We start from the raw sequence: 27826 nt of genomic DNA on the forward strand, positions 1-27826 counted from the left end.
TCCCCGCTCTGATTGGAGACAGGGAAAGCCAATAACTAACTTTTTTTTTTTTTTTTTTTTTTTTTAGTTTCCTCAGGACGTGCCCTTGTTGTTTTCAACTTTTGGAGACAGGAGTGGAGAGAGACGATCCGCCGCAGCCAGCACGGTGGTGCGTTAAATCTGCCCTCAAGATGTGCAGCCGTACTGAGAGACAGTGTGTGCCGTTTACCTCTCTCCACGGTGTGTGATGGGTTTGATTCCAATCATATCCTCCAATCATCCTATAATTAATTTGAGAAGGATACTATACAGATATCACAGTAAAACCTTGAGTCACTGCATTATAAAATACGATAATATAGGTCACTAAAACTCACTATAGAGCACAGACACGCTTTGAGTCACTATAGGAATATTATAGGAATACCATAGGAGATTAAAAAAAAAAAAATACAATTAAGTATGAACAGGTCACTATAAACTCACTGTAGATAACCACAGACACACTTTAAATTCTTATAGGAAAATTATAGGAATATTATAGAAATGCTACAAGGGATTAAAATACCATAAAGTAAGATAAGGTCACTATAAACTCACTATAGAATACAAAAGACACACTACAAGTCCTATAGTAAAACTATAGGAATATTATAGAAATACCATAGGAAATTAAAAAATACCATAAAGTAAGATAAAGTCACTCTAAACTCACTATAGAGCACCACTGACACACTGTAAGTCCCTATAGTAATATTATTGATGATTATTTTCATTAGAGTGGTCAGCCTGTTGATCAGTTGATCAGTATAGGTAGTGATCTCTTGACTGGTGTGTAATAGCTCAAGACATTAATACCCTTTAATAACGTGGGTGTAGCCCTATCCTGTAAAACTATGCAATCACATGATAATCTAGTAGTTTACATGGGATGAATCACTGAAGATTACAATTGTGTGTGTGTGTGTGTGTGTGTGTGTGTGATGTGTGAGCTTGTTTGTTAAGGGTGGAGAGAAGGAGTGGTTGTAGGGTTTGCAATCAATAAGTGAGCGCATTAATTACACCAGCAATGCTTTTTAATCAAATTGCAGATTTCAGAAAAAAATACAAAACATACAGGATGTAAAATTGATTATTAGGCTCAGTTTTGCAACCTTTTATTTACCTTAAAAACAAAATAATGAAAATATATATTTACAGAAATGCACAAAATGTCACTTTGGAAAGCCATACATACACCCACAAAAAGCTCAACATAAATAAGTTAGTATAATTTTCTCAGTGTTTTTACAAAAAAATTATACACACAGGTACACTTCAAAGTTTTACACCAACTCATCCGGCAGTGTAACTTTGTCTTTTTCTACCCTCACAAAAAAATTCATAATAGTGCAATTACATGTTCCACATGAATTCCACACCACAAAGACAAATCGCTGACTAATTCACATATTTGTGTTTGCATAAAGTGTAGCCCAGTGATTTAAACAACACTTGTCTCATATCTATGTTAACCTGGACTACACCATGGATTACTTCAGGGAGGATAAGTGACCTATTATAAGCCACTAAAATATTCTACTCACCTAATTTAAGACAGAAAGCAAAATAGTGGGACTATTAGCAAATACTGCTAAATTTGGTTGGGTATTGCTCAGCAGTTCAGCCACCCCACCTCCCCCCCTCCCCCAAAAAGATAAAGGCACAAACTTTGGCAAAAATCTATCCCTCAAAAAAATAATAAAAAATAAAAAAAATAAAACAGGGGAAATAAGGAGACATTATTTGCATGTAAACTTTATCTGTCATGGCTGGCCCCAGTTACATGGACCCTCAACCTACAGTGTGACCAGCTTCCAAACCTCTGGGCCTTCAAAACAAGATATGAACACTGGGACAAATAAAGCCATAAAAAAAGTGAAGACATTTGTTTCCACATAACCCTGACTTTTGAAATCTGCATTTTTAACTTATATCAATTACCTGAATAAGGACACAATATGACCACTTTTAAAAACAAAATAATAGTTCTCTTTTGGAAATTGCACTGCAATTTCCCGAGTCAAATTCACACAGTTATTCAAATATATTTAACATAAGTATGAAAAGCATTACATTTTTTTTGTATGTGCTACATCTGAAACATAGGTAGTAGAAAAAAAAAAACTGAGCAAAAAGGAAAAGGACTCCATTTGCACACTGCTACATTGTCTGCTGCTTTTGAGGCAATTTAATTAAACTGAGTGCCAAAACTTGATAGTGTACATATTCAGTGCTTGTGCAGCCTCTCCTCCTCCTCCCGTCCCAGGAAAAAGGCTGCGTTTGATTTTCTCTCCGCTCTCCCTCTGTCCGTCTGTCTGTCAGGTGCTGAGAGAGGCTACAGTATCCCACCAGCGACACGACTCCCTGCTCTGCGGGACATAAAGAGGAAATAGGCTGTTGAATGGTGCAATTGAAAAAGCAGTTGCTCATGCTTGATATCTCCCATGCAGGCGTGCACACACACACTAACACTCTCTCACACACACACACACACACAGTTATGACAGGGAAAACAGTCATAGTATGAAGGGCTGCAGACTGTAAAAAAAAAAAAAAAAAAAAGCCACCATGCAAACTTGCAAGCGGTTTCAAGGGCCGGTGACGTGTTACTATGTGCTGTGCAGGGAAGAGCGAGAGAGGCATGTTTACCTAGGTGAAGCTCACACTAGACATGTTTGGCTTATTGATGCTGGGGATGAACTGCTTTAAAAACAAAACTATTGACTAACTATTGGCCTGCACAATCCTAAAAGCAGTTTATAATTTATTCTAAGCTCCATACCTTTAAGATTAGTGTGTTATCATACAGTTTACACGCGTTTTTTTTTTTTAACATTTTCAACAGTTTCCACATCACATAATATCGTATGAATGTCCAATAGTGACAAAATGACTTCTAACCTCATACTGTTTCAGCGCGTAGTGTCCTGCTGTCTGGCCTGCCGGGTGTCTGCTCCGCGGATGTTACTGTCTGGCTTCCTGGACATCCTGACTGGTCTTCATCATCGTCATCATCATCTTCGTGGGTATGCGACCTTTTACTCTGACACTCACTCGAACAGCCACCTGGCAGAAGAGAAGCGCAGAGACACAAAAAAAAAAAAAAAAAAAAAAAAAAAAAAAAAAAGTTTACAGAGCTGCAGTGCGGAGCTGCACGTCCCACCTAAAGGCACCTGACAGCCGAACTGGAAAACCTTCAGATTTCATGATACACCGGGGTTGGGGCAAATTTTGCGAGTTGAAAAATGCCACATTTCTCAAGAAGAAGAAGAATGTAATCTGAGCGCTACACCGCGTCGCCCTGAATAGAGGATTATTCCACATAGATCAGTAAAGTCTCGCTGTATTGATGTATGTGGGATAATTCTCTTTCCCCTTCCCTCCTCCGCAGCTCGGTGCCTTGCTCAAGGACACTCGGGCAGGGCGGATGTTTGCCGACACGGCGGCATCAACCCGGGTCGTCCGGTTGAACCCCGGACTCTCTACCCGTAATGTTCCACAAAGCGCTGTTTTCCACTCATGCACCCGGGTAGATGAAGAGGTTGTGGTCTACTTTGCTGTAGCGCTGCACAGCGAATCTAAATGCGTGCCAAGCGGAATAAGCGGAGTCAATCACCTGAAGCTCCTGCAGGTCTTTTCCTTGAACCGTGTCTGGCCGGTTGGGGGTCCGCCTGCCTCCCGTTCCTCTCCGCGGCATCCTGCTGGTTGTTATTGCCGTGCAAGTCCACATTTCCAGGGGGGCTGTGGTGCTGGTGAGGCGGTCTGCGATAAAACTCCGGTGCGTCACTCGCCGCCTCCCATTCACAAGTGCGCGGAGAGAGCGGTGTGTCGTTAACGGGGTCGTAATCCCACCGCTCTTCGAAAGCCCGCACCTCTTCGAGCCTCATAGCCCTGCAATCCCTCTGAAACCCCTCGCGGTCATAGGTGCCGAAAAGGTTTCTGCACACCGGGGGTTTGGCGTTGTCCGGCTGCCGTGCATCCACCCTCTCCAATGTCGGGCTCGCATTAGAAAGGCGAACATCTGACATTTTGTTGCACATATGACAAGGGAAAAAAAGAATCCAACAACAACCAAAACCCTTACAAAGATCGTTTTTCTCCAAGCAGTATTCCTTTCAAATGCAAAGTCACAGCTCTAGTGCATGCATATTCTGCGCGTATCATCCAAACGCGGACGCGCAAAGTGGAATAAAGCGTCTCCAAAGTGCACGGGGGTTTAAAAAACGGCCACTCCTGTCAACTCCGTAGTAGGCAGAGGAAAACAACAAGTCAGGTCACAACAGCCAACATGGCGTTAGAGGAGGGAGCTACGAGTGAAGGAAGAAAATTGACATCGAGGTCTATTTAAACAGAGAAGGCGATTCATTGGTCTGCGCACTAGGACCGCCCATAGTGCTCTCTTAAAGTTGAACGGGGCCACAACACACACGAGTGGATAGGATTAACTCCATACTTGAATATGGCATAATTAATATACTGGATGGGCTTAATACATAAGAAAAATCAAATGTAAGGGACGTTGTAGTTGTAAAGAAGCGCATAATCTTGTTTTATCATTCCATTTTCACGTGACTGTCAGTTTATCAAGCTTATGAAAATGGCCTAGTGAACTGAAAACCAAAAAGTCACAGGTTTGATCCCATCAGCAGTCACGTGTCAATACTTCATAAACTGCTCTGAATGAGATTATCAGATAAATGCCTATAATGTAAAAAATAAAAAAAAAAACTGTTAAGAAAACTGGAACACTCATTCACATCATGGCTATTAACAGATTTCTATTGCTGCAGGAGTAGAATGAGGTTCATATGGTAATACTATCAAATGAACCAATCTGATAAATAAGGTTAAATAGATAAATGGAGAGATTGATAGATAAATCAATCAATCATGAGTGGCTTCAGCACACTTTGTCCAGGCAGATTGATTGAATCAATGCAGATCTATTCAGTTAAGCTGAGGTCACCGCTTCCAGGGTTATGGAGGGACACTGACATGAGGCTTTATTGGGAAACCCAACCCCTACTTATGCACAAATCAGCTCGTTGCACCGGGATGACATCAGCTCTTGAGTAAAAAGGCCTTCCGTCACTGTTGGCACGGAGCCTATCGCTGTCAGACTTTGGCACCGGTGCCAGGGCTTTGGGTTGCGTGCTTGGTTGGTTGTAATTGCTTGCGTGTGCTTGGGAGTGAAACACCACCAAGGCAACACAAGTGGTGCAGCTCTTAAAGAAATACTCGATTTGGAGATGACATACCTCGAAAATTCACAGCCATTTTTCTTCTGAGGTACAGTTACAGGATTCTCCCACAGTTTCCATTTCTAAATTGCAGACTTTACCAGACTTTATTTCCGTGACTAGATTTGAGGATTTGATCGGTGTTTAATATGATGCTTGCTGATAGCGGCTGGGCAAAATGACAATGGGAGTTAATCTTTACAACAGCTATCACAATATGTGAAATGACAGTGGCTCTATAACTGCGTGAAACGTGTCTTCCCATGCATAGTGGGACAGAACATTATTTTCCCATGGTTTTTGTGAAATTCCCCAACTTTTCAAGACCTGGAAATTATCCAAATAATTTTCTATACATGCCAGACTTTCCAGACCAGCACAGGAACCCTGTAAGTGAAGAAGTCAACAACAGTAAGCGCTCCCTTGTGCCCAGGAGTTCATGATGTCCTGTTCTGAACTCTCTCTAGCCGGTGTCACCCCGCATTCCTCCGGAGCATTTGCCAGTCAAATCACTGAGCCCTGCCTTCAAGGCCATGCCGTTTCAATTAACCCCTGAAAACAGCCAAGCATCTTGTGATAAATACAGTGAGGCCATCTGCGATATCAATGTTAATGCCAGGATCACACTTAATCCGCAATGCATTCATGTTGCATTACAAACTATGTGCAGAATTCTAGATAAGGATCCCATGGCTCAAAACGTATTGTGATCAAACTGATTAGACGAGCTCGAAAGAAATGGGGCAAGAGAACATTCGCTTTAGTTCACGCATGCATAACCAAGGCTTAAAGGATAATACTGGTGTTTAAGTTTGTGCCAACCCTCTAGTTTGCCCCTGTCTTTTACATTAATCCTGGTTTGTCTGCACACAGTCAGCATAGTTGGAGACATGAGGGCTCGTTTTCTACCTTCAGAAGAAGACATTTGCTGCCATTCACTCTTGTACAGTATGAAAAACAACTTCCAATTTTTTGGGGGGCGTCTTTGTTTGCCAGGACAGCAGTTATTTTCAAGCTAGGTTTGACACCATGAAGTTTGCATTTTAAAAACAAAAACAATGTTAAAAAATGAGAATAAAATAAATCCAACACATGCAACACCTGCACCGCAATGCAGTGAAATGCATCTGTAGTGGAATGACGCATGAATTCTGTCAAAAAAAAAAAAAAAAGGATGACTTTCCATCAGTGTGTAACACATTAAGTGTAATCCTAACCCAATAGTCACAAAACAATGCAGAAAGTTCACGGTCCATGTGATTTTATAGTTTTATGAGATAAAGCGCGAAGAGAAACAGAATTATTATGCACACTGTTTTGGGTCAGAAGTCAACACTGCACCCCCTGACCCATGGCACATAAATGAACGCGATGACAGTAGTACACTCTTGAAAAGGAATGCGTCATCAAATTAAAATGTGTGATGTCCCATACAAAGACGCACTGAAGGTGTGACATCCTTTTTGAGAGTGCAACGGGTATAATAAAATTCAAAGAAAGATTTAAGCAAGCAAATTATGTGTGGAAACATCGATCTGCTTGTTTACACAATTCTCTTACATGATTCTCTTACATCACTTCAATGCAGTCTGCCTAGTTACCAACCTGGAAAAACCAGCCTGGGGAATGTAATAAACAATCTCTGTATCTTCTTCTAAGACATATATAGTAGTAATTGAGTTGGGCTGAACGAGCTGTGGGTGTTAACAGTCAGCAGTGCCAAATTATTCAAAGAAGAAGAAATTATTTGAAATATTAAATTCTAGCTCTTTGAACAAAATCACCATATTCATAGCCAGTTATTAGTCAATACTGTGAAAGAATAACAGTAGAAAATGCACTTTAAAAAGGTCCTGCAGTATTTTTCCTACATCCTTTCAGTTCAGTATTTTTGGAAAATTCACCAAACCTCTAAAAAAAATAAAAAAAAGTTATGAAGCAATAGAAATGCCTCTTCTGAGCAACTACAGTGCAATTGTCCATATACGTGACATCACGTTTCCAAATGGGAGCCATTTTTAATTGCCACAGGCACAGGACCAAGGCCCAACAGGAGTCCCGGAACAAAAGTGACACCTGCCACTTGCTCACTTCTACAAAAACCTTCTAGGGGAAACAAATGAAACCTGGTAGACTAGTAGAGCCACAAGCACTGACCAGCGTTTTGCTGGTGGCTGGTGTTAATTTCACACCCCAGATGCATCCATGCCTGACACCACAAGAACGGCCTCTTCTATGTTTTTTTCCCCTGCATACAGTAAATGTACCATGCCATAGCCATACTGGCTAAGTACAGTGTGTTTTTCCAATATGCTGTGTCCACAGTTCAGTTCAGGACGGGTGTAACAGAAGAGTGCTGGCAAGGCACATGTGTTACTGGCAGGTTTCATTCTGGTTTCTGCATGTTGCACACAAACACATTTGTTACTGGGAGGTTTCATTCTGGTTTCTGCATGTTGCTCTCTTACACAAACAGGATTGTTTGTGTGATGCAGCACCAAAACCACAGCAGGGCCAGTACAGGTACAGAGCGGTACCGGTGCAGACAAACGCCGTTGAGTCTTTCCCTCAGGTTGGTGGGCAGGGGACCCAGGTTAGACCTCCGAGTCTGGATCCAGGTGTCATGAGACGGCAGCCTTGGAGCCCTGCTTCTTCTTGGCCAGCTCAGCCTGAATCTGAGGAGGGAACTGGTCCAAGTGCTTGTTCACGCACTGCATGCAGAACCTCTTAGTGTAGAAAAGACTGCAGTCCTGAAAGAAGAGAAAGCAGAAGAGGTTCAACACCAGTGCTGCCGTTTCAGCTATTGTTGCACAATCACATACCTGCAAAAAGTATGTTCTCTCAGGGTTAAAGTTTATTTTCTCACTGACATAAAATTATAAACAAATTTTAACATATTTCAAGGGCTTAAGAGTCATGAAACTCACTCAGCACAGTTACAATTAAAGTTGACATAGTCATCTAAGAAAAACATTGAAAACCACAGTTACATGTTTTTCCACAACACCAGTGATATGCTTGTAAAACGTTGACTCATGCCAACTAGAAAACTGACAAAGGAGCACATTTGCAACTTGATTTTCAAAGCAAGGATGAGCATATTCAATTATCAATGATCATGCTCCTAAATTACTTTCTTCTGTTCCTACATTTTTTTTAGTTTAGGAGCTTCTGTACTCTAGATAAAATGCCATCAGAGGCCAGTGGAGGACACATGCAAGCACGCACACACTCACTCATCTCCCTCTCTCACACACCCACACACCCCTTATCAAGAATGATGTCATTCGCCCCAAGAGCAGGATGACAACACCAGTGCTTCAAGGCCTTAATCATGTGCTAAACTGAAATACACAGTCATACAACTTGGAAAACAGTCAGCAGCTCTACTACTGGCAGAGAAACTTACCGATCCAACACAAACAGAGCTGCTGCACAGACTGCAGTTAGACCCCAACACAAGAAACTTCTCCTTGTCTGGACTGAAGGGGTCCTTGGTCACAAAACACTCCTCAAGCAACCTAAAGGATGATGGAAAGACAGACAGGAGATGAATGACAGGCAGGGTCTAATCCAGCATTTCCCAAAATTCATAATGTATTGATTAGACCAGTGTTTCCTAATCCAATCCTCGTGTACCCTCCTGTCCTGCAAGTTTTTGTTCCAATTAAGTTTTTGTTCCAATCCTGATCCAATTAAGGGCTACACAGTTTTCTGATAACCCTGTTCAGGTAGATCTGTTTCTACTGCTCGACCAATCAGCATCAAGCCCTTAATCCTGGTCTAATCAATACATTATTAGCTTTCTATGGTTTGTAGAGAAAACAGGAACGTGTTCAACTACAGTAACTGTTTAACATGCAATGTACACATCTCTTGAGGGCTATTTAATGAATGAATGCCGTATTGGCATAGAGATTAAAACGCATTGTATGGATGATACACACAGTAACGTTGTAGCTAGCAACATTAGCATTAGCATCCCTAGCTCCAGAGCGCTAAAGACACTCGGCAGCGAGTTTATAAACTAATTTAATCTTCACTTACACAATGGCTCTGGTGTTTGGTGGTTTCTGGCCGTGGTAAGTGAAGGGGGTAGATAAGCCACACAACTGGCAGGTAAATGTCTTTTCAGGGGGGTCACTGGTAGTTTGCTCCATCGTGAAGTTTAGCAGAGCAGCAGCAAGTTTGTTGTTCCTGGTTTTCATGTCGAGTCCATCTATTGTGGTTTTCTGGAGCTCTACCGCCACCTACTGGACTGGGGGAGAAACTAGTATGTATATTAGCCTGTTACAAGTTGAACGTGCTACAAACAAAATATATTTAAAAGAGACGCTACCTTAGGTCTGTCCTTGATTTTCTCATTCACCAAAATTATTTTTTTTAATTTGATGAGAGAAAATGAATAAGCCTTCTTTCAGACATTTGATCAGAAATGCCACAAGTTCAAGCGAACATTATTCCTGAAAGGAAAGAGGTATAATCACACATTAAGTCATATTTACGGTATCAAACCCCTGTATGTTGATAGATCCGTTTTCATGTTAGTAGAGATATGGAAATTTAATAAAACTGTCAAAGATTCATGAAATCTAAAGCATTTTTATTGTAAAAACAATGAAATCCTCAGATAATGAGTCATTAATTACATTTAAATGAGGTGTCCAGTCAGATGAGATGAATAGGCCATAATGGGCCATCATCATGCAGGCCATTAAGTTAATGCAATAAAATATGACTTTGAGTTAAACAGGTCACTTTATTTTAGGCTACAACATCACATTGAGCTGCCTGATTTTATTGAGATAGATAATACATGATTGTTCATTGTACATTGCTTATAATGAAAAAGGTCAACAGTTCAGTTTCATGATAGCAAGAAACATTGTTTCAGTACTACATGGAGAGGTGCAATCTGTTCACCCAAATACAGTAAATAAGGCCCACCAGCTCAGCTTTGTGTTATGTTTTACTGTCTCCTGATACAAGCGTCCCTTTCACCCTGGCCATCACATTCTTCTTGTATTTACAAAACAAAGCATGAACTAACGTAATGTCATAGATGTGTTTGTGGTCAAAATAAGTCCTTCAATACTGGCCTTTTTCATGGAAAAACAGATTTTTGTGTTTGTTATCAGCAGGATTTGTACAAAAATACTTTTTTTTGCACTCTGCAACCTTGATCTGAAACATAAATCAAATGTGGGTCATACTGGGTTATTAAATGTGAACTGAATTAAACAAATTTGGACAAAAAGTGAACGTTGTGTCTGTATAAATCCAGACACATCAGGACACGGCCCTTATAGTTGGTGCTGAAGCCATATGATTCATTTCATTGCCTTTAATTTCATTGATTCAGTTCATTCCAGTCCACTCCAGATCTCATGACTAGCCAACATTTCTCAGTATATAAAGATGGCAGTGTTGTTCATGATTAACGATTCAATACTATGTGAGTACATTCCCTGGTCCAGTACATTAAATGGTTATATATCTACCCGTATATTAACAAAGCTACTCCAAATATGTATCTGTATGTGTTTGATGAGTGAAATCAAACTGAAACAAACACCAACATGAAACTTCACAGCTCTCCACAAGGCACTCGTGGACTTCAAAGAGCATGACAACGATATTAACCACACCCAAAAGGCCTTTTAAATGATCATATACACATAATGTGCAAAATATTAGGAGCATCTTCCTGATATTGAGTTGCAGCTCCTTTTGCACAATCCACATCTCAATTGTCTCAAAGCTTAAAAATCCTTCTCTAAATCTGGTTCTTTACACTTCTCTTTATCTACATCTCCTCCTTTGTAATTGGTATAGATTTAATAACGGAAATCAATAAGGGATAATAGCTTTTACCTGGATTCACCTCATCAGCGTACTTCATGAAAACAGTAAGTGTCCCTAATATTCTATATACTCAGCGTATTTAAGGGGAAACAGTGTTTAGGACGTCATTTTCCACCTTCTTCATCAAAATCAGGATGACAGTGGTGTTTAGGGTCGTCTTTGCTCTCTGGGATATAAATCCACCAAAAAACTGTGCCAGCAAAAAAGATCTCACAGCAGTACAGAGCCACCAGGGCTGAGAGAAGGCTCAATGCTCTTGTTTTGTTAATTTTGTTAAAACCCTCTAGAGGCTAAGAACACACATATCAGTTTGTGTACAGTTTGTATCAAGGCCATTAACTGCTTAGTGCAATATTGTTCACAGGCACGATGAAGATCTAATGTCAGTGCATGACTGCAGGAGTCACTGTGCACCGATGCACGCTTGCATATGCCCTATTAGTTTGAAAGTAGGGTACATGTGTTCATCCAGGAGAACTCTTAACTCATGCCAACTGGGTACAAGTACAAGTCACTGCATTTGAAAATATCCATACACATCTACGGTGTAAATTCTCTGCACATACGCTTCAAAAAAGTGCGTCCATCACCGTGTCTCCATGGTTAGATGGGCCATGTCACCTGCAAGAGCTGCCATTCCCCCTAAAAGAATCTCACTTCTGTTTTGTTCCAGCGGCGCATTTTAGTGTCACATGGTCTAAATGCTTTTTGAGCGGTCTTTCCATTCTTCTTCTGCAGAAAACACCGGTGTGCATCCATAGAAACCGCACGATAATCTACATACAGTACATCGATATCCATAATAGTATCAGTAAATGTTTATGTACACCCAGTTTATATTATATACCGAGCACACAGTAACCCAGTTTCTCAGTACATGTCCCTGTAGATCTCTTGCAGGAGCGGGTGGAGCGACGCGTCCTCCGTCGTCTTGATTTCCTGCACCAACTGAGCGTGCTCGGTGACCAGCTCGCGGAGGTCGGCCAGCTTCTGCAGCAGCCTGGGGAAGAGGAAGGTGTTGTCGGGGTGGTTGGCCAGCAGGCGGAGCCGCAGCGCCTGGACGATGCTTTCCTGCAGCCGCTCCACCGGAGGCACGTCCACCAGGCCTGGACGGTCTGGGAAGGACAGAGACGGGGATCAGAGAGCGGGGATCAGAGAGTGGTGAGAGTGGAGACCGATGGAGGGGATGGAGAAGAGGGAAGATTCAGTTTCGGCTAAATTTTGCACACTCTTGCACTCTTCCATTCATTCAATTCCCATCATCAACCATAGGAAAGAATGGCGATGATGCGGCAAAAACCACGCCTAAGTGCAAAACCCTATTCAATTTCTATGAACAAAACAACATTTTCTGTGGTTGCTTTTTCTGTGTTCTAATAATTTATGTGAAATGTAAATGGGGTAAATCATTTGTCATTGCCTTTTCACGGTTGTCAAACAACAGCATGATCATTAAAATGCTTTTTTCTTGAAGTCTCAAAATGCTAACATGACTCCCCTCTTGAACGGAAGTTTGCACAGAAGTTTGCTAGCTTGTTAGCATTTTGTGACTCCCAGATAATTCAACTACTGTGATCATGCAGTTGTTTGACAGATGTGAAAAGGTTAAGGGCAATTAACAACACCACAACATTTCATATAAATGATTAGAACACAGAAACAGCAACCACAGAAAATGTTGATTTTTGCCCATAGAAAGTGAATAGGATTTCGCACTTGTCACACCATTCTTATCTATTCACCTCCTGCTCTTCCCACCATGTCAGTTACCTCCGCAGCAGATGATGGCGGCCACGAACAGAGCCAGGTCGCTGTCGTCCAGCTCCAGGGAGTTGAAGCGCGTGGCGAACTGGAACTTGGGCTCCATCATGTCGCTAAACGGCCGCCGGAGGCTCTTGAGGAACTCTCGGGTGATGAAGCCCCCGCCGCGCGCCACCAGCAGGCCGTCTTTGTTCATGCAGGAGGCCAGCAGGGTGAAGAGGGCTTCGTAAACTCCGTACTTCAGCAGAGTCACCTACGCACGAGGCGAGCAAAGGAAGGAGGTCAGGAAGGTGAGGAGGCTCCAGCACGGCCAAAACGCATCAGAGTTGTTTTAATACACTACCGGTCAAAAGTTTGGACACACCTGATTGAATGTACTATGTTTTTCATTCTCTTAAAACCGTTTTGATCTAAAGGCTTCTGCTTATTTGTTTCTTAGACAAATATAAATAGTGAAGTTGATGCCTATGTATGAATTTCTTTCCAAAGCCTTTGCCTTTCCATCAAGGCAAAGGGCGGCTACTTTAAAGAATCTAAAATATAAGATAGTTTTGATTTGTTTAACACTTTATGGGTCGCTGCATAATTCCATTTGTGTTATTTCATATTTTTGATGTCTTTACTGTTATTCTAAAATGGGAAAAATTGTAAAAATAAAGAAAAAAGTGTGTCCAAACTTTTGATAGTGTATGTTCTTTTGAACATGAAGCCATGAAGTAAAGGCTTTTTAAATTGAAGAGTGTCATGGAACTATTTTTTTCCATTAAGCAAAAATCCTAAACCAAAGAGCACATTCAACAAATTCCTCCACACACCAAAACCCAATAGAACCACCTCTTGTTTGAATTAAGGTAAGAAGGTATTTTATCATTGTAGAAAAATCAGTGATCATTCTTAGCCTCAATCAATCCTTTTTTTTCTAACTAATCACACTGGAAAACAAATTAAGCCTACAATCTGTACTTCCTCACATTCAATGACAGAAAAACCCCTTGAACTCACGCCACCTGATCATTCAGGTCCAGGCTCTGGAAGCCCGGCACGGCCTTGGCAAACTCCGTCAGCTCGGTGACCGTCTCCACCGAGGTGCTCTGGCAGCAGTTGAAGAGCCTGGCCTCCGCCTCCCTGTCCCGGAGCTCCTCGGGCCCCCCAGCGGGAGCCGTTTCCCCGGCCCAGAGGTCCCCCTCGGGCCCCGGACTGCCTCCGTCCACCAGGTGGGCCGCCAGCGTCCTCTCCGCCAGCTGGAACGTCTCCATGTCGTGAATGACAAAAGGCTGCAGAGAGACAGAGAGAGGAGATGGGAGTGTGTCGGGTTTTGGTACGTGACATACATTTGGTATTATCAGACCTTCATGTCTTCTTGATTTCATAGAAACATTGAACAAGAGGTTAGACGACAGAGATGACCAATATACTGAATAAAGAATCTCCTCAAACTTTTCTCCTCTTCTAATTTTTCGACTATTTATTTCTCAGACGTACAAGCTGGATGCCATACTACTGATTAAACCCTTTGTTTTCTCTCCGTTTCTCCCCATCCCTCTTCAACCTTCCTCTTCTTTTATCCTAATAGGGATGGGACAATATATCGAAATTCAATATATGGCAATACAAAAATGCGACAATACGTATCGTGGGGCAGAAAAATTAATCATGATATTAGCTCTATTTTATTCTGCTGTAGTAATCACAAATGAGACGGTTTGCCCATCACAATGTCACAAGCTCTCCATCCAAATTATATTATCTGCACTTTGTAATGACATTTTTAAATTGTTGTTTACATTCTAGCAAGCCAGTGCCATTGCTAGAAAGATTTCTGGCTCAGAAATAAGCATAATTCTGCACAGTCATACTTTGGTATCATTGAACTTTTATTTATTACATCGTATCGTGGTTGTATCGAATCGTGAACCCTAATATCGCGTATCGAATCGTATCGTGAGATAAAAATATCGTCCCATCCCTATATCCTAACCCCCTCCATCTCTCCCTTTTCCTCCATCCATTCGCTCCATCCCCTTCCCTCACCGGCTTGCTGGTCTTCCCGGTGAGTATGAGCCGTGCTTTAGCCTTGTTCATGTTGAAGTTCTTCATGTAGGCTTCGTGGATCTGCCTGACCAGAATCTTGTGGTCGGCCAGCATGGGGCTCGCCACTTCGCTGTCCCCCATCTGGCTCTCCGCCTTCAGCTTCAGCTTCTCCGACTGGGGCATCCGACCGAACCGGATGGCTGGGGATGGAGACATAGATATGAAAGGTTTCCTTACAAAACGCAATATATTCATTGTTAGAAACAACTGTAACTCAAAGCTCATCATTCAACATTTCAACAATACAGATTATTTCAGCCTCAACATTTTAGTATTTGGCAGGCAAAGGCTTTAAAATAGCTAATAATTTAAAAAGTTAAAATACTTTTTTTTTTTTCCAAATGGCAGATATCTCATTTTAGAATGAAACTTCATATAAGGATATCCTTATACATAATAAATAGTTATGTGGTAGGTATGTGCTATTGACATCAGACAGACTCCTCTGCAGCAGACATGCATGTGCACACATACAAACACACAGATAAAAAGCACACACACACACTCACACACACACACGATCCAGTGTGTTCTGTTCCTCTGAGGGAAACATGCCGTCTCCCACTTGACTGTGTTTTCTGACACTGATCTATCTGCAGTGGGAGGCCTTCTCAACAAACCCACTGACCCTTTGGCAATCACTACAGATAACTCTCCAGATGTGGGGCTATATGGGCCTGCACTTTCTCAATGTCAAGCAGGCCGCTGCAGGACAATGTTCTACCAAAACCCAGTCAGTGCAAACACACTGGACTAGCTCCGCAGAAAGTCACAGAAGGACATGGGTTGCTGTTGCTGTAAGGGATCATAACGGCTTTGATAATCTAGATAGCACAGAAACTCTTAACAACGCAAACATCTTGTGATAAAAACCCGTGGCTACTGTGTCAAATGAGGACTTTGGGAGCCGAGGTTTAGGTTCATGTTGTTACATAAAAATAACAGCTAGCTCTTTGACTATTTCATCACTTTTTTCATGGCTTTAAGGACATTACAGTGCTAATACACTTGATATGGAGCAATTTTACAGTTTAAATTTTACATTTAACAATATATATTTTCAGCACTGACATTCTTATCAACATACAATGAGTGCAACAGTAGAATAAGCTTCAATTTCTAGATCACATACAGTAACAAGCAACCAATAATGAGGAGTTCAAATGATCATGTATGAGAGAACTGCTAGGAAAATAAGAAATAAGAAATAGTAAGAATAATAGAAATAGTAATAATAAGAAAAATAAGAGCTAAGGCACTGTGATCTTGCAGCATAGACATACAGTGCTTCGTTTGTTCATTTCGGAGACCTTACCGTTGTGGGACATGCCGACAGAGAGGCACTTGTGGAAGCGGCAGTACTGGCACTTGTTGCGGTTCTTCTTTTGGATTTTGCAGCTGCGTTCACACTTATCATAATCCAACTTCAGCCTGATTGTCCTCCTGAAGAAACCCTGGTCGAGACAGAGAGACAGATAGAGTTGGCAAAAGTTGGCTACAAGTGTCTGATAAATGGCGTATACTGAATACATACATGTAATAGAGAGGCGGCAGTGAATTTCTCTTGAGTGACCTTTGTGATCAGATTTCACTGATTTCCCTGACACCAGATCCCCTCATTTAACTAAGTTTCATATGCGCTAAAGTGTCAGGAGGCTACAAGCTATTTCTGCAGCCCTCTCTGCACATGATTACAGAATTGTGTTTAATAAATTTAGTATCAAATGGACTCTTCAGTCATATTTCACTCATTTGGGTGTGACAAACTTTATGAAAAAGGTTTGAATCATTCAAAAGTGGGATCATACACAGTTGCATACAGGGCAGGAAACTAACTTTTTGGTGTACTGTAAATCCTAAAGGTGACTTCATTTTTACTTTCCTTGTTTGACTGCTATATATTTTACTATAGAATAAGTCCTTTGTATTTGAGTTTTATCCACAATTCCTTAATGTACTGCAAGTGCATACATTTTAAATATGGCTTCAAGGTACAGTATCAACCCTGACCTTTTGGAAGAAGAACTCTGATTGGACAGGACATCCTGCAGGCCTCTGACACACACACACACACATACAGAGCAGCAGGCCAACACCAGTCAAACAAAGGTCAGAGATGTGATCCTATGCCACTCACACACCTACAGCGCTGAAACGTGTTCAACGCCTGGCATTTCTGTCCGGACATTCCTCACCTCTCACTTTCAAATGGCCGCTATATGAATATTCCTGCAATATATTTCCATCCACAAGGCCGCGCAATACATCGCGCTTCTCGTTACAGAGGCAGAGCCCTTGGCTGCGACTTGCCGAGACGTTGGGAGCGGTTATGACATGTGGTTATGGGCTCCGTATCATACATCAACCCAGCCGACATGGAAAATTCATGGATCATCTTTTCGTGTTCTTTTACCAAAAATTGTAGTTTTGCGGGCAGGGCTGAGTGTCATCTTTGTGAAAATGGTGAAGGGGAAAAAACTGTGAAGGCCAAAGCATGCAGAGTAGCGCCATATGATAGTCATCAGCAATACATGACAACAGAGCTGAACGAAGAGGAACAAAACAGATGTGAATGTGTGTGTGTGCAGTATGCATGTCTTTGCATGTCTATGTGTGTGAAGATACAACCAGCGGATAGTGCTTTGCTATGATCTACAGCTGTGAGACATGAGTTATACGAGCAAAGACGTAAGCAAAGAGATTTATGGTCTAACGCTGCCTTAAGGGCAAACAGGGAATGTTGTTAAGTGAGACAGAGAAAGATTTAGGTTTAGGCGTTTTGCTGGGACTCTTCACACCGACTTATAATGAGGGAGCAGGTAGAAGTTCAGGGGTTTTGAGGAAACAGTAATAAAGTATGTCTGTGTGTCACACCGTCTCCGCCGCAGACTCAGGCACTCACACCGTGGCATCGCAGCACATTCCATTCACATTCCCGCTATTGAGCGCTCCGCTCTTAAAGGGAGGTGTTGAAAATGATACGCAGCGCCCGTCCGGCATGGAAACTGAGAAATGGGACTTCTGCATATCACAAGCGAGAGGTTTCCATGATGGTGTAATTATCTTCGGTGGGTGAATTTAGGAAGAGAGTCCTGTCAAAATGCACGTGCACAGCGTCCAGCAACGTTGTGTCATCATGTCAGTACTTTGACCTGTGACAGGGATAGCGGCGGTCCGACTTAGGAAAAGGTTGTGTGCTGCGTCAGGCAGCGTCAGTCATCCTGATAAATGAAGCGATGGAGGTCCGAAGGGAGCTGGTGAGTGTTTGAGTGCTCACAAACACACAGACGCACACGTACGTATTGTGCATTGTGCAATCGATAGGAGATTTTGTAGATCTTGGATGGAGGATTGAAAATTGTGAAATGTTCGCCCCATGCCCTGTGTCCATCTCTCTTGTCCTGCACAGATTAGAGTGAAGTCGAGGACAAAGCGCCTGTCCAGAACAGTGAGAAAATCTCCCAGATTGTCTCCAGCTGGAGTTTCCAGCTCCAGCTAGGGGCAAAAGGGGCAATTATGCAAAAAACACAGAAGGAGGAAGAACATGAGCAGCCAATGAAACATCTCTATCCTCCATCCGCCTGACATCACATGAGTGTTACTTCCTCTAGGGAAAAGGACCTTTTTCCTCTCTGAATTTAATCACTGCCAACACCAGATTATAAACCTAAAAACAACTGATTAAGAAAATTCAAATTCCATAAAGAACTTGCTTGTTCCTAATAAAATGATTAAAATGTTTCTGGATCATTAAGTGGTTGTTACTGGGTAAATATAACACCAAAGGGGATGATGTGGCTGCTGTAAGGGAAACTGGAAGGCAGACAAGGTCAGAAGTTAAAAAAGCCATGTAAAAATAGAAAGAGAAAATAGAGGCTCAGCTTAGTAGCAACAACCTGTGGTGAGAGCTATGACAGGGTCACATGACTAGACAAGCTGTAGGATGATAAGTCTTGATGGTTTTTAACCCCAGACAAACAACCGGGCCAATGGGCCAAATAGTTTCAGTTATGTTTTGGGTGTCATGGTTTGAATTCTGAAATTATTGTGATGCACAGGGAGACCACAGCTGGTCCTGAAATAGTCTCAGGTATTCTCAGTTATGAGCAACTCGGATTTGTCGTTACATTGTTAGGAAATCAATTAATCTACAGAGAGCGTCTTGGTCCTGCAGACATCCAACTGTTTTTCTCATTGCCAAAAGAACAAAAGATACAAGTAGACGAGTTTTGATATTGAGAATCATTATCATACATCACAAAGTTGACTCTGTAAGAAGATAATATTTAGCATTAACACAACAGTGGTCTGTGCCAAAAGTAGGTCTACGTGTGTATGCTTGCGTGTGTGTGTGTGTGTGTGTTAACGTCACTCAGTTGGGCCCTGTGCCAAGCAGGGGAGAGGTGATGTGTCAACCAAGGCCACCTTGTCCCCCACCTCACATGACCTGGCGGCATGCCTCAGAAACTTTCCACTGGCCACTATGTCAGGTGCCTCTACATGCCAAGCTTCTACGTGTCTGAGTGCGTGTGTGTGTGTGTGTGTGTGTGTGTTTGGTATTTGTTCTCTTCAGCTCTGTTCCACTTGCACAGCCACATGAGATGGCACCAGGGCCAACAACTCCACCAGCCTTTCCCTTTGGAGCACAAGTAATCATCAATTCTGATGTATAGCCAAGATGGGACGAGACATGCCAGCACTGCTATTTGTCTATGCATACATTTATATCTTCGTATGACCTTTATGTGCATGAATTACGTGCGTGAATATGTCAAACAAACAGGGTGTGATCAAACATACAGGTACAAATGTGCACACACAGCATGTACAATATCGTCGCGGTCGGGCGAAAATCTAGTTTTCAGGAACTAAGACAAGCCTTGGTTTTAGCTTGATGACAATGCATTTTGGACATTATCTAGTGGGTTTTGAAAGGGTTTCATAAGACCAAGAGGTCAGAGAATTTTCTCAACCCACAGAAGACCATGTGACCCTTCAGTTGAAGTGAAAATTGAGGTTTAGATATTTTCACACGGCAAAATTTGATATGTAACTGGCTGCCACTGGTATGCCACTTCTAGTCTCCAGTCTCTCACCTTGCAGCCCTCGCAGGCATGCACCCCGTAGTGGAAGCCCGAAGCCTTGTCTGAACACACCCTGCACTCCAGGCTGAGGGGGCCGGAGCTCTCCTTGGGGCCTGGCGCCGCTCCAAACACCCCCGACGAGGGACTGGAGGCTGGGGTCAAGGTGTCTGCAGCACACAACACACAGCGGAAAAGAGAACACAGTGAGCAGGTTGAGAGCCGGGCCAGTCTCTGAAGAGCTTTGCGCCTAACTGAGATATCCACCGTTAGAAAAAAGTGACACATGCTCTACTCACTACTGATAAAATGATTCACAGCACAAAACAAATTAAGGTGCTTTTTAAAGGATAGTAGGTAAGTCCTTTGTTGACAAACTGCTAACACTTTTAGCTTTTAACTGGATCCTCTATATTTTAGATTTTGAATGATAAACTTCAGGTAAAGATTTTTTTCTTGCCAAGATGGATATGTGCCGTTCTGTAATAAAACTCTTCATTTCTACAGCTTTCTAGAATAAAAGCATTGTAGGTATCCAGGCTCACTGGTCAGCTGACATAAGCATATCCTTGAAATTCACAGTTACGTAAGAGGAGGGATGGAGCTAAAGGATTTTGGGCACTAAGTAGGCCTAAGGATTTGGCTATCTCGATTAGTTTCTATTTAAATTCTGGTTTGCAAGGAGAATTTTGATCTAGTACTAACATCATTTTTCTATATACAGGCTCTGAGTGAAACAATATCCTTTTAATTTTCATAGCATAGTGTCATGCCAGGGAACAGAGGGCAAACCTAGGAAAATATAGGGAAAATATTTCAATGTGCAATATACAGGCTCCATTTTTCCAACTTAGTCTGTGTATTCAAAGTGATTGTCAGGACTTGTCAAACCACAAACAAAACTATGCTAAATGCCATAGCATGGCAACTCTAGCAATAACAGTGGCTACAATAATAACTAGATTTTCTTAAAATTGCAAATTGCTGTAAAATAAAACAAACAAAACAATCATATCAAACAAGCAACTATAACAAAAGGAAGACTTATTAAGGTGGATTCAACAAAATTCAGAAACAATATTGGACTCCCAGCAAACAAATCAGTTATACTACTTCATCCTAGTGAGAGCAAAAACAAGTTATCAGTCAAGTACAGCTTCATAAAAATGATCTTTCATTTGCGTCTTGACAGAACACGCAGAGTTTGTTCTATCAGGATAAATTAACCTAAATTCCTAGCCAGACACTGCATTTCACCAGATGGCCTGAGGCGTCCTGGCAGACTTTCCTGCTCTGGTCCATAATTGACTTGTGCAGACTTAAGGAATTTTAGCTGATGCATCTCTTAAATTACAGAAGGCACGGGTGTTTAGTCAAGTGCCGCTCAGGAATGTGGAGATGGTATTTCATGAAGGAGAGAAAGGGAGAGAGAGACAGAGTTGTATCTAATCTTGTGTTATCACGGAGATGCACAGTCCTCTATACAAGCCTCTTTAGCAAATGGCACACTGGAGCCAGAAGGTCAGGAGGTCACAGCGTTATGATAGCAGGATCAGCATTACCTGTCAGCAGTAGTTCCTGAATGAGACCAAAATAAACACTGGCATGTGCAATGTGATTTTGAGTTTGTGTGTGTGTGTCTTTTAAATATCTAGTGTTAGAGATAATAATACCTGAGCATTCCAGTTGTCTTTTTCCCAAATAATTGCAGTGGCAGCTCAGCACTTTTTATATTCATTTTGCAAGATTATTAGTTTTTTGTCACTCCTGCCATCTTTTACAGCACACACTATCTGCAAAAAATATCAGGATCACTGTTAAATTAAGTTAAATTGGACCCCATTATGTATAATCCATGCCTCAAGTGAATCAAAGCTTAAACATCCTTCTTTAGCCTGTCTGCTCCCCTTCATCGACGTCTCCCCTCCATGACTTAAGTGAATTTTAGCATGTGAAATCAATTAGGCATTATAGCTTTCACCTGAAATTATTATGTTTTACATGCACACTGTGTATACAGTAGTGGCAAATGAGAGGAAAGATGGCAGAGAGACGGGGGAGGACATGTGACACAGATCATCAGCACGTCACAATGTACAAAGTACGTTTACATGCACAGTTGCACACTAATAATTCGATCTTAACCCGATTAAGGCAATACTCCGACCACTGAAACCGTTAAATGCCTTTGTCTGATTATCTTAATCGTGGTAAGGTAAGCAGAACCCGGTTAATACTCCTAGATTCCTGCTCAATCTTTCAGTTTATTAGGGCATGTAAACACCTTAGTCAGATTTCTTTCGGCTTTTTCAAATTGGGCATGTCGGTCACCGGATGCAGGTTTGTATTTACAAACCAAACAACACGGCTCAGTGCAGTGGAGTGACGAGTGGTTGCCCAATTATAAAATGAATCCGTGTAACCTGGGTTATTAGAGAAATCATGTTACTTTGCACCATGTAAGAGTTGTAATCAAAATGTTGCCTTACGCTGATTACTCCCACTAATCGGGGTATTGTTGTGCATGTAAACATACTCAATGTGCACATAGTATTTTCTTTCTTCAGCCCTATCAAGCAGCTGAGTCTGAAACTTTACATTTATGCATTTAACTGACACTCTTATCTTTTTGACAGGACACAGGGCTGTTGATCAAAGCGGTGACAAACCCTTTAGTTATGAGACGGTCTCTCTAACGCTCCTCACTGCTACTCACCCAGAGTGATGGAGCTCTCGGAGCCCGAGCCGGTGCTCTGGTACTCGGGGAAATCGAAGGATCCCAGCGTGTCGTCCCCTATGGACTGGGAGATATCCTGCAGGTCCTCCATCAGGTCTCCACACAGCGGGCTGTCCAGGAGGGAGTCCCCCATTGGGGACAGGGGGCTGTAGGGACCCCCCGGCATGTCTACCATGGTGCAGGACTGGGGCAAACAACCCCTCACTCACCGGACTGGGATAAGAGGAGAGAGGATGGAGAGGGAGGGACAGTGGAGAAGGGAGTAAGCATGAAGAGATCAACACTGACAGGAGACAGAGAGACGACTGTGCCATGTAAATAAAACCAGAGTTGCAGTCAATTCAATTTCGAGCCAATCACTGCAGGAAGCGGAAGAAGACTCTGTTTGGAATGATTTCGACTCTCACTTCCAACTGAGCTTCTCCTGTATCCCAGAGGAGGTTGGGGATGTAGAAGTCAGAATGGACCCAGTTCAAAATCACGGAAGAGGCTGCTAGGTGCGGTGGCCAGAAGGTGGCTGGTGCCTATCATGGCGGCAACCAAAGAACCAGCTGGTGGACACCGGCAGTGACGGGGGCTGCCGAGCTGAAGGAGGAAGACTTCTGGGCCGGGATGGATGCTCCAAAAAGGCTGCAGAAGCAAAAGCCTGGGTGTGGAAGGAGCTCCTAGGTGCCTTGCCCCCCCTCCTGTCTGTGACATTCAAAACTAAGAACACACGCTGGATCACTGACTAAATTGATTGCTGTTTCAGTCAACACATTTCGAATAAATCTGCACAAATAAATAAGAATTAACCCCAATCCTCACCTAAAACCAGAGCCTGTGACAGGGGATCTGTTACGCAATGCAGACAGTATTTATACAATGAGTATAAATCTCAGGCTGCCACTACCAGAGAGGGGTGGGGCTGTTCGGTTCAGTTCAGCTCTATACAGGTGATCGTGACGCGAGTGAGCCATGCCCATAGAGTCAACACTACAGCATTATTTCAAGTGCATTATTCACTGACTAAACACCGACCTGCCTGTTGAGACCAGCCAAAGTACACATTCCCAGTTTACTGCAAACCTCTGACAGTCTCCAGAGTCTATACAGACAGATTGAAAATGCTCAGTAAGCACAAACACAATACTCTCTTAAGTGTTAACACTGTTTAAATAACTTCTGAGTGTGTGGAGAACTTCCAAACAAAGAAGTGAAGAGCTGTAGAAATTGAAGACCATAAATCTAAGTCTAAAATCTATATGACAGCTACAGTGATGACTGATTATCTGTCTCTGTCTGTCTGTCTGCATGTCTCTTTCTCTGACTGTCTGTTCGCCTGTCGATCTCTCTGTCTGTTTCCCTGCCTGTCCCACTACCTGTCTGTTTCTCTGCCTCCCTCCCTGTCTGTCTGCTCACCCTGGCTGTCTGTCTGCCTGTCTAATCTGTCTCAGTGTGTCTCTTACATGTGGGAGGGAACTTGGTCGAACTCCCAGCTGTTCACAGTGGGGCAGAAAACATCTGTTAGAGCCATCACGTAACATCACAGCACCATAGCGAAATGTTCATGTTCTATAACACTCTCTCCGACTTCCAGTAATTGTTGTTGTACTATAGACTGATCTGCTGTTGTCAGATGGGGATTTTACCAAGTGTCTTCTGGCCATTGATATCATAAAAATGCAGGATAAAGGCAGGAAAACAAAAAAATCCTGAAAGATCAAACCCTGTAATCACAGCCTCCTCATTCCTGAAGAAACACTGTCATTCAGCCAATGATCTTATGTTACTGTATAGTTTTACCCGTCTTGTAACAGTTACAAAGTTACTGGCCCATTTGGGAAGAAATTGCTTGCGCATTTATCATCTAATATACAGAGACACTTGACCGCGGGGCCATTAGCCCATGTGAGCTCCACGTAAAATCTCGGTTTACACAGCTGCCTACATCTGTAAGCTGAGTTAGGGGAGAAATGTTAGCTAATATGGGAGATTGGGCAACTTTTGTTTTCACTGCTGAGGGTCTTGACTGAACATATGCTTTCTAAATCTTTAAGATACTGCTAATGGTTGAACACAACAACAGTATGCATTAGGCAAAGTGCTTTCTTTATCTTTCTGGGTGTAAAAAACATGCACACCGTCGACTCCAGCACAAGAGGCCATCGAGGACGTGATTGATGCACAGCATGCTGGTTCTTGTTTATCTTGTCTTTGTATTACAGCATTTCAGGAGACAAGTTCTGACAATAGGCTAATATTATATGTGTGTGTGTGTGTGTGTGTGTGTGTGTGTGTGTGTGTGTAAATTTGAGCACATGCTTGTACCTGTATGCTTGAGCCTGTATGTGGCTTGAAGCAGCATTTTTACTGTTAAATTTGCAAGAGAGAACAGTGGGGTGAGAGAGAGTGAGGATCTATGAGAACTTGGGACCGTACAGGACCAGGCAGCTGTTGTGTAACCGCTCTGCTCTGACGCACGACATCTGTCCTCTGACAAACTGACGCTCCTGGCAAGGATTACTAGGCCAAGTCTGCTGCTTTCTGCAACAGGCTAAACACAGTTTGGACCACAGTTAGTGCACTGAGTGCGCAAAACATTAGTCCCCACCATTTGAATATTGAGTTGTACCCCCCTTTTGAGCAATCTGTGTCTCAAAAATCTGTCTTTGACCCGATTTTTGAGAGCTTATTCTAAAAATCTGATTTTATGAGATCGCATCACTGTGTGTCTACAGTCAACACTTGGCCTGAAAACATGGCTATGCGTCTCCTGCAGCTTTATCTAAATCTGCACCTGCACTACATTTCCCCGCTCTTGTTTTCCATCTTAGATTAGGCCTAGATAGATAGATATAGATTACATTTGGCTGGGTTGCATCAGGAATATATGTAGAATTCCCATCACAATGCAAGCCTGACAGCTTCCATATCTGGCTTTAAAAGATCTTACAGCAGTGAGAGCAAAATCCAATTTTTGTGCACCCAGACGTGCGTTCTGGCGTGATCGGATGATAAAAGTCACATTGAAGCAAGTGTAACCGTAGCCTCTGTCTCCCCTTCATGACTGAAATGGTTTTAACAGGTGAAATCAGGTAGGGGTCACAGCTTCTTTCTGGATCCTCCTAGTCTGTAATATGAGTCCACTGCATGGAAAGAGTGGATGGTCCTTATACAATACAGCATAACTTTGCTGGGTGAGTGTGTTAAGATATCAAAGACAAATCATTCTTAAGACTCTGGTGGTGTTCAAGTAAAATATCATCTTCAATTCTTGCTTTCCTGGTCACTTGTTCTTCCAGTATGTGAGGTAGTTTGACTTTGTTTCCTGTTCTTAGATGATCCAAACACAGCCCCCCCCCCACCCCCCCACCCCCCCACCCCACCCCGTCTCTCACCTCACAGGACATTGTGTTTTAATTCCCAGAGGAACTATAATCCCAGACAGAGGGTTTATCTTTAGGTCACAGGAGAAGAGGAAACGAGAGCTCTGCTGGGGTGACGACAGCCAGTCGACAACAGGGATACAACAGAGTCAGAATCAGAAAAAATAAAACATTGCTCATCTGTGTTTAAGGTCAGAACAGGTCAGGAAATTAATTATTCAAAAGTACCGGCGATATCTTAAACAATCAAATGAGCATTATGGGTATTGATGCTTTGTTTTCACCTTTCATTAAAGACCCAACAACTGTCTAACAGGCCTATTCTTGTGTATTTGAGTGTTGAGTGTCTGTATGAGTGCGGAATAAAAGAATATCTCTGCCCCCCCATTGTCTTTGCACTCTGCTGAATCAGGATCAGCTGTTTTGACCTTTCAGAGACCTTTGATCTTTCCACAAAAAGGTTTTCCCTGTGCTGTCAGACCAAAATCTGCTGAGGCACAACAGGTGTATGTATGTAGGTGTTATCTACATACAACACAGAGACGTACGGGAAATTCCCCTAACAAACTTCCACATTTTGCTCAGACCAAGTTCTGCATTGGCTGCAGTTACAATATTATTGCTATATTTAGTTACAGTACCAGACACAATTTCTGGCACTGTCTCTGGCTCTGTGTCTCAGTTGTGATACAGAGAGAGGATCGAGGCATTAGGCTACTGCTGAACTGGCCAAGAAATGAAAACTTATTTTGGAGGATCAGTGGAAAACAGTGAGGTCTTCTACAAAGAAATCTTTTGTTCTCATCATACTGATGTGGTGTGGGTGTGTGCGTTTGTGTGTGTGTGTCTGCACCACAGTTTATTACAAAAACAGGTGAAGGCAGGAAGTTCAAGTGGCGCTCCTTCCCAACATACAACACAACAGTGAGAACAATGAGCAATGCTTTTATATGTTACACTCTTGTTTAGGAATAGCTTTACTGCAGGTCAAACACGTTGCATTACAAATGAAAACAGCAGCAACTTATTCTTAATCAAGCCCTAAACTCACTTTATCTTTTTTCAGTGGGCTCAGAAACATCACTTGGTCAGAAAACTGCAATACTGAAGAATGGAAGTTTGTTAAATCCCATCAGACTGCAGGGAAAAGGAGGAACAAATCCCCTTAATGTTTTATAATCACAATTACATAACAGCACAGCTTTGAGATAAGGGGCTATTATTTACCTCGGCGGCTGCTGTCGGGAGCATTTCGGGATGATGTCGCGGGGATGGAAGTCTGCCTGACAGCTCTGTGGTCAGAAGAGGAGATATTAGTCCCAGGACGCTCCGACAGATCCTGAACTCTGTTAAAACTTGATGTGTTGCCTGTGCCTCCCTCCGTCCTGTCAAAATCTGCTCGTTCCCCGTGCAGGAAGTAACGTCGTGATGGACAGCGAGCGAGGCGCGCACACCTCCTGACACACCTATGGTTTCGACCAATGGGAGTGCAGGGATCTGGAACCGGACCGCCCCCACCCCCTCTTTCTGTGTCGTGATTGGAGATGTCAACACTGGCCTGGCGGGGGCGGGACCGGGACACACTCACTTCCTGGTGGCTCGGCGCGTGGTATACCCGCCGCGTAACGAGTTCGAATCCAGCCTCGGACCCAGCATGTTCTA

General features: G+C 42.6%; 3 protein-coding genes across 3 annotated transcripts; all 3 read right to left on the bottom strand.

Annotated features, from left to right (window-relative positions):
• Nucleotides 1-1037: 1037 nt before the first annotated feature.
• LOC144538106 (uncharacterized) lies at nucleotides 1038-4322 on the bottom strand. Its single transcript, XM_078282064.1, has 3 exons — nucleotides 3638-4322; nucleotides 2923-3087; nucleotides 1038-2390 (listed from the first exon to the last, which is right to left on the bottom strand). The coding sequence occupies exons 1-2, from the start codon at nucleotides 4059-4061 to the stop codon at nucleotides 2924-2926; spliced, it is 588 nt and encodes a 195-aa protein (XP_078138190.1). The 5' UTR covers nucleotides 4062-4322; the 3' UTR covers nucleotides 1038-2390; nucleotide 2923.
• Nucleotides 4323-6523: 2201 nt separating this feature from the next.
• cdpf1 (cysteine rich DPF motif domain containing 1) lies at nucleotides 6524-9456 on the bottom strand. The gene is made up of 3 exons (XM_071924459.2): nucleotides 9309-9456; nucleotides 8671-8782; nucleotides 6524-8011 (listed from the first exon to the last, which is right to left on the bottom strand). The coding sequence occupies exons 1-3, from the start codon at nucleotides 9419-9421 to the stop codon at nucleotides 7883-7885; spliced, it is 354 nt and encodes a 117-aa protein (XP_071780560.2). The 5' UTR covers nucleotides 9422-9456; the 3' UTR covers nucleotides 6524-7882.
• Nucleotides 9457-10038: 582 nt separating this feature from the next.
• On the bottom strand, nucleotides 10039-27543 carry pparaa (peroxisome proliferator-activated receptor alpha a). The gene is made up of 8 exons (XM_071924473.2): nucleotides 27392-27543; nucleotides 22776-23009; nucleotides 20075-20229; nucleotides 16294-16432; nucleotides 14919-15118; nucleotides 13895-14161; nucleotides 12897-13140; nucleotides 10039-12241 (listed from the first exon to the last, which is right to left on the bottom strand). The coding sequence occupies exons 2-8, from the start codon at nucleotides 22969-22971 to the stop codon at nucleotides 11997-11999; spliced, it is 1446 nt and encodes a 481-aa protein (XP_071780574.2). The 5' UTR covers nucleotides 22972-23009; nucleotides 27392-27543; the 3' UTR covers nucleotides 10039-11996.
• Nucleotides 27544-27826: the final 283 nt, after the last annotated feature.

This window comes from Centroberyx gerrardi, chromosome 24 (genome assembly GCF_048128805.1).
Source record: "Centroberyx gerrardi isolate f3 chromosome 24, fCenGer3.hap1.cur.20231027, whole genome shotgun sequence".
NCBI lineage: Eukaryota > Metazoa > Chordata > Actinopteri > Beryciformes > Berycidae > Centroberyx > Centroberyx gerrardi.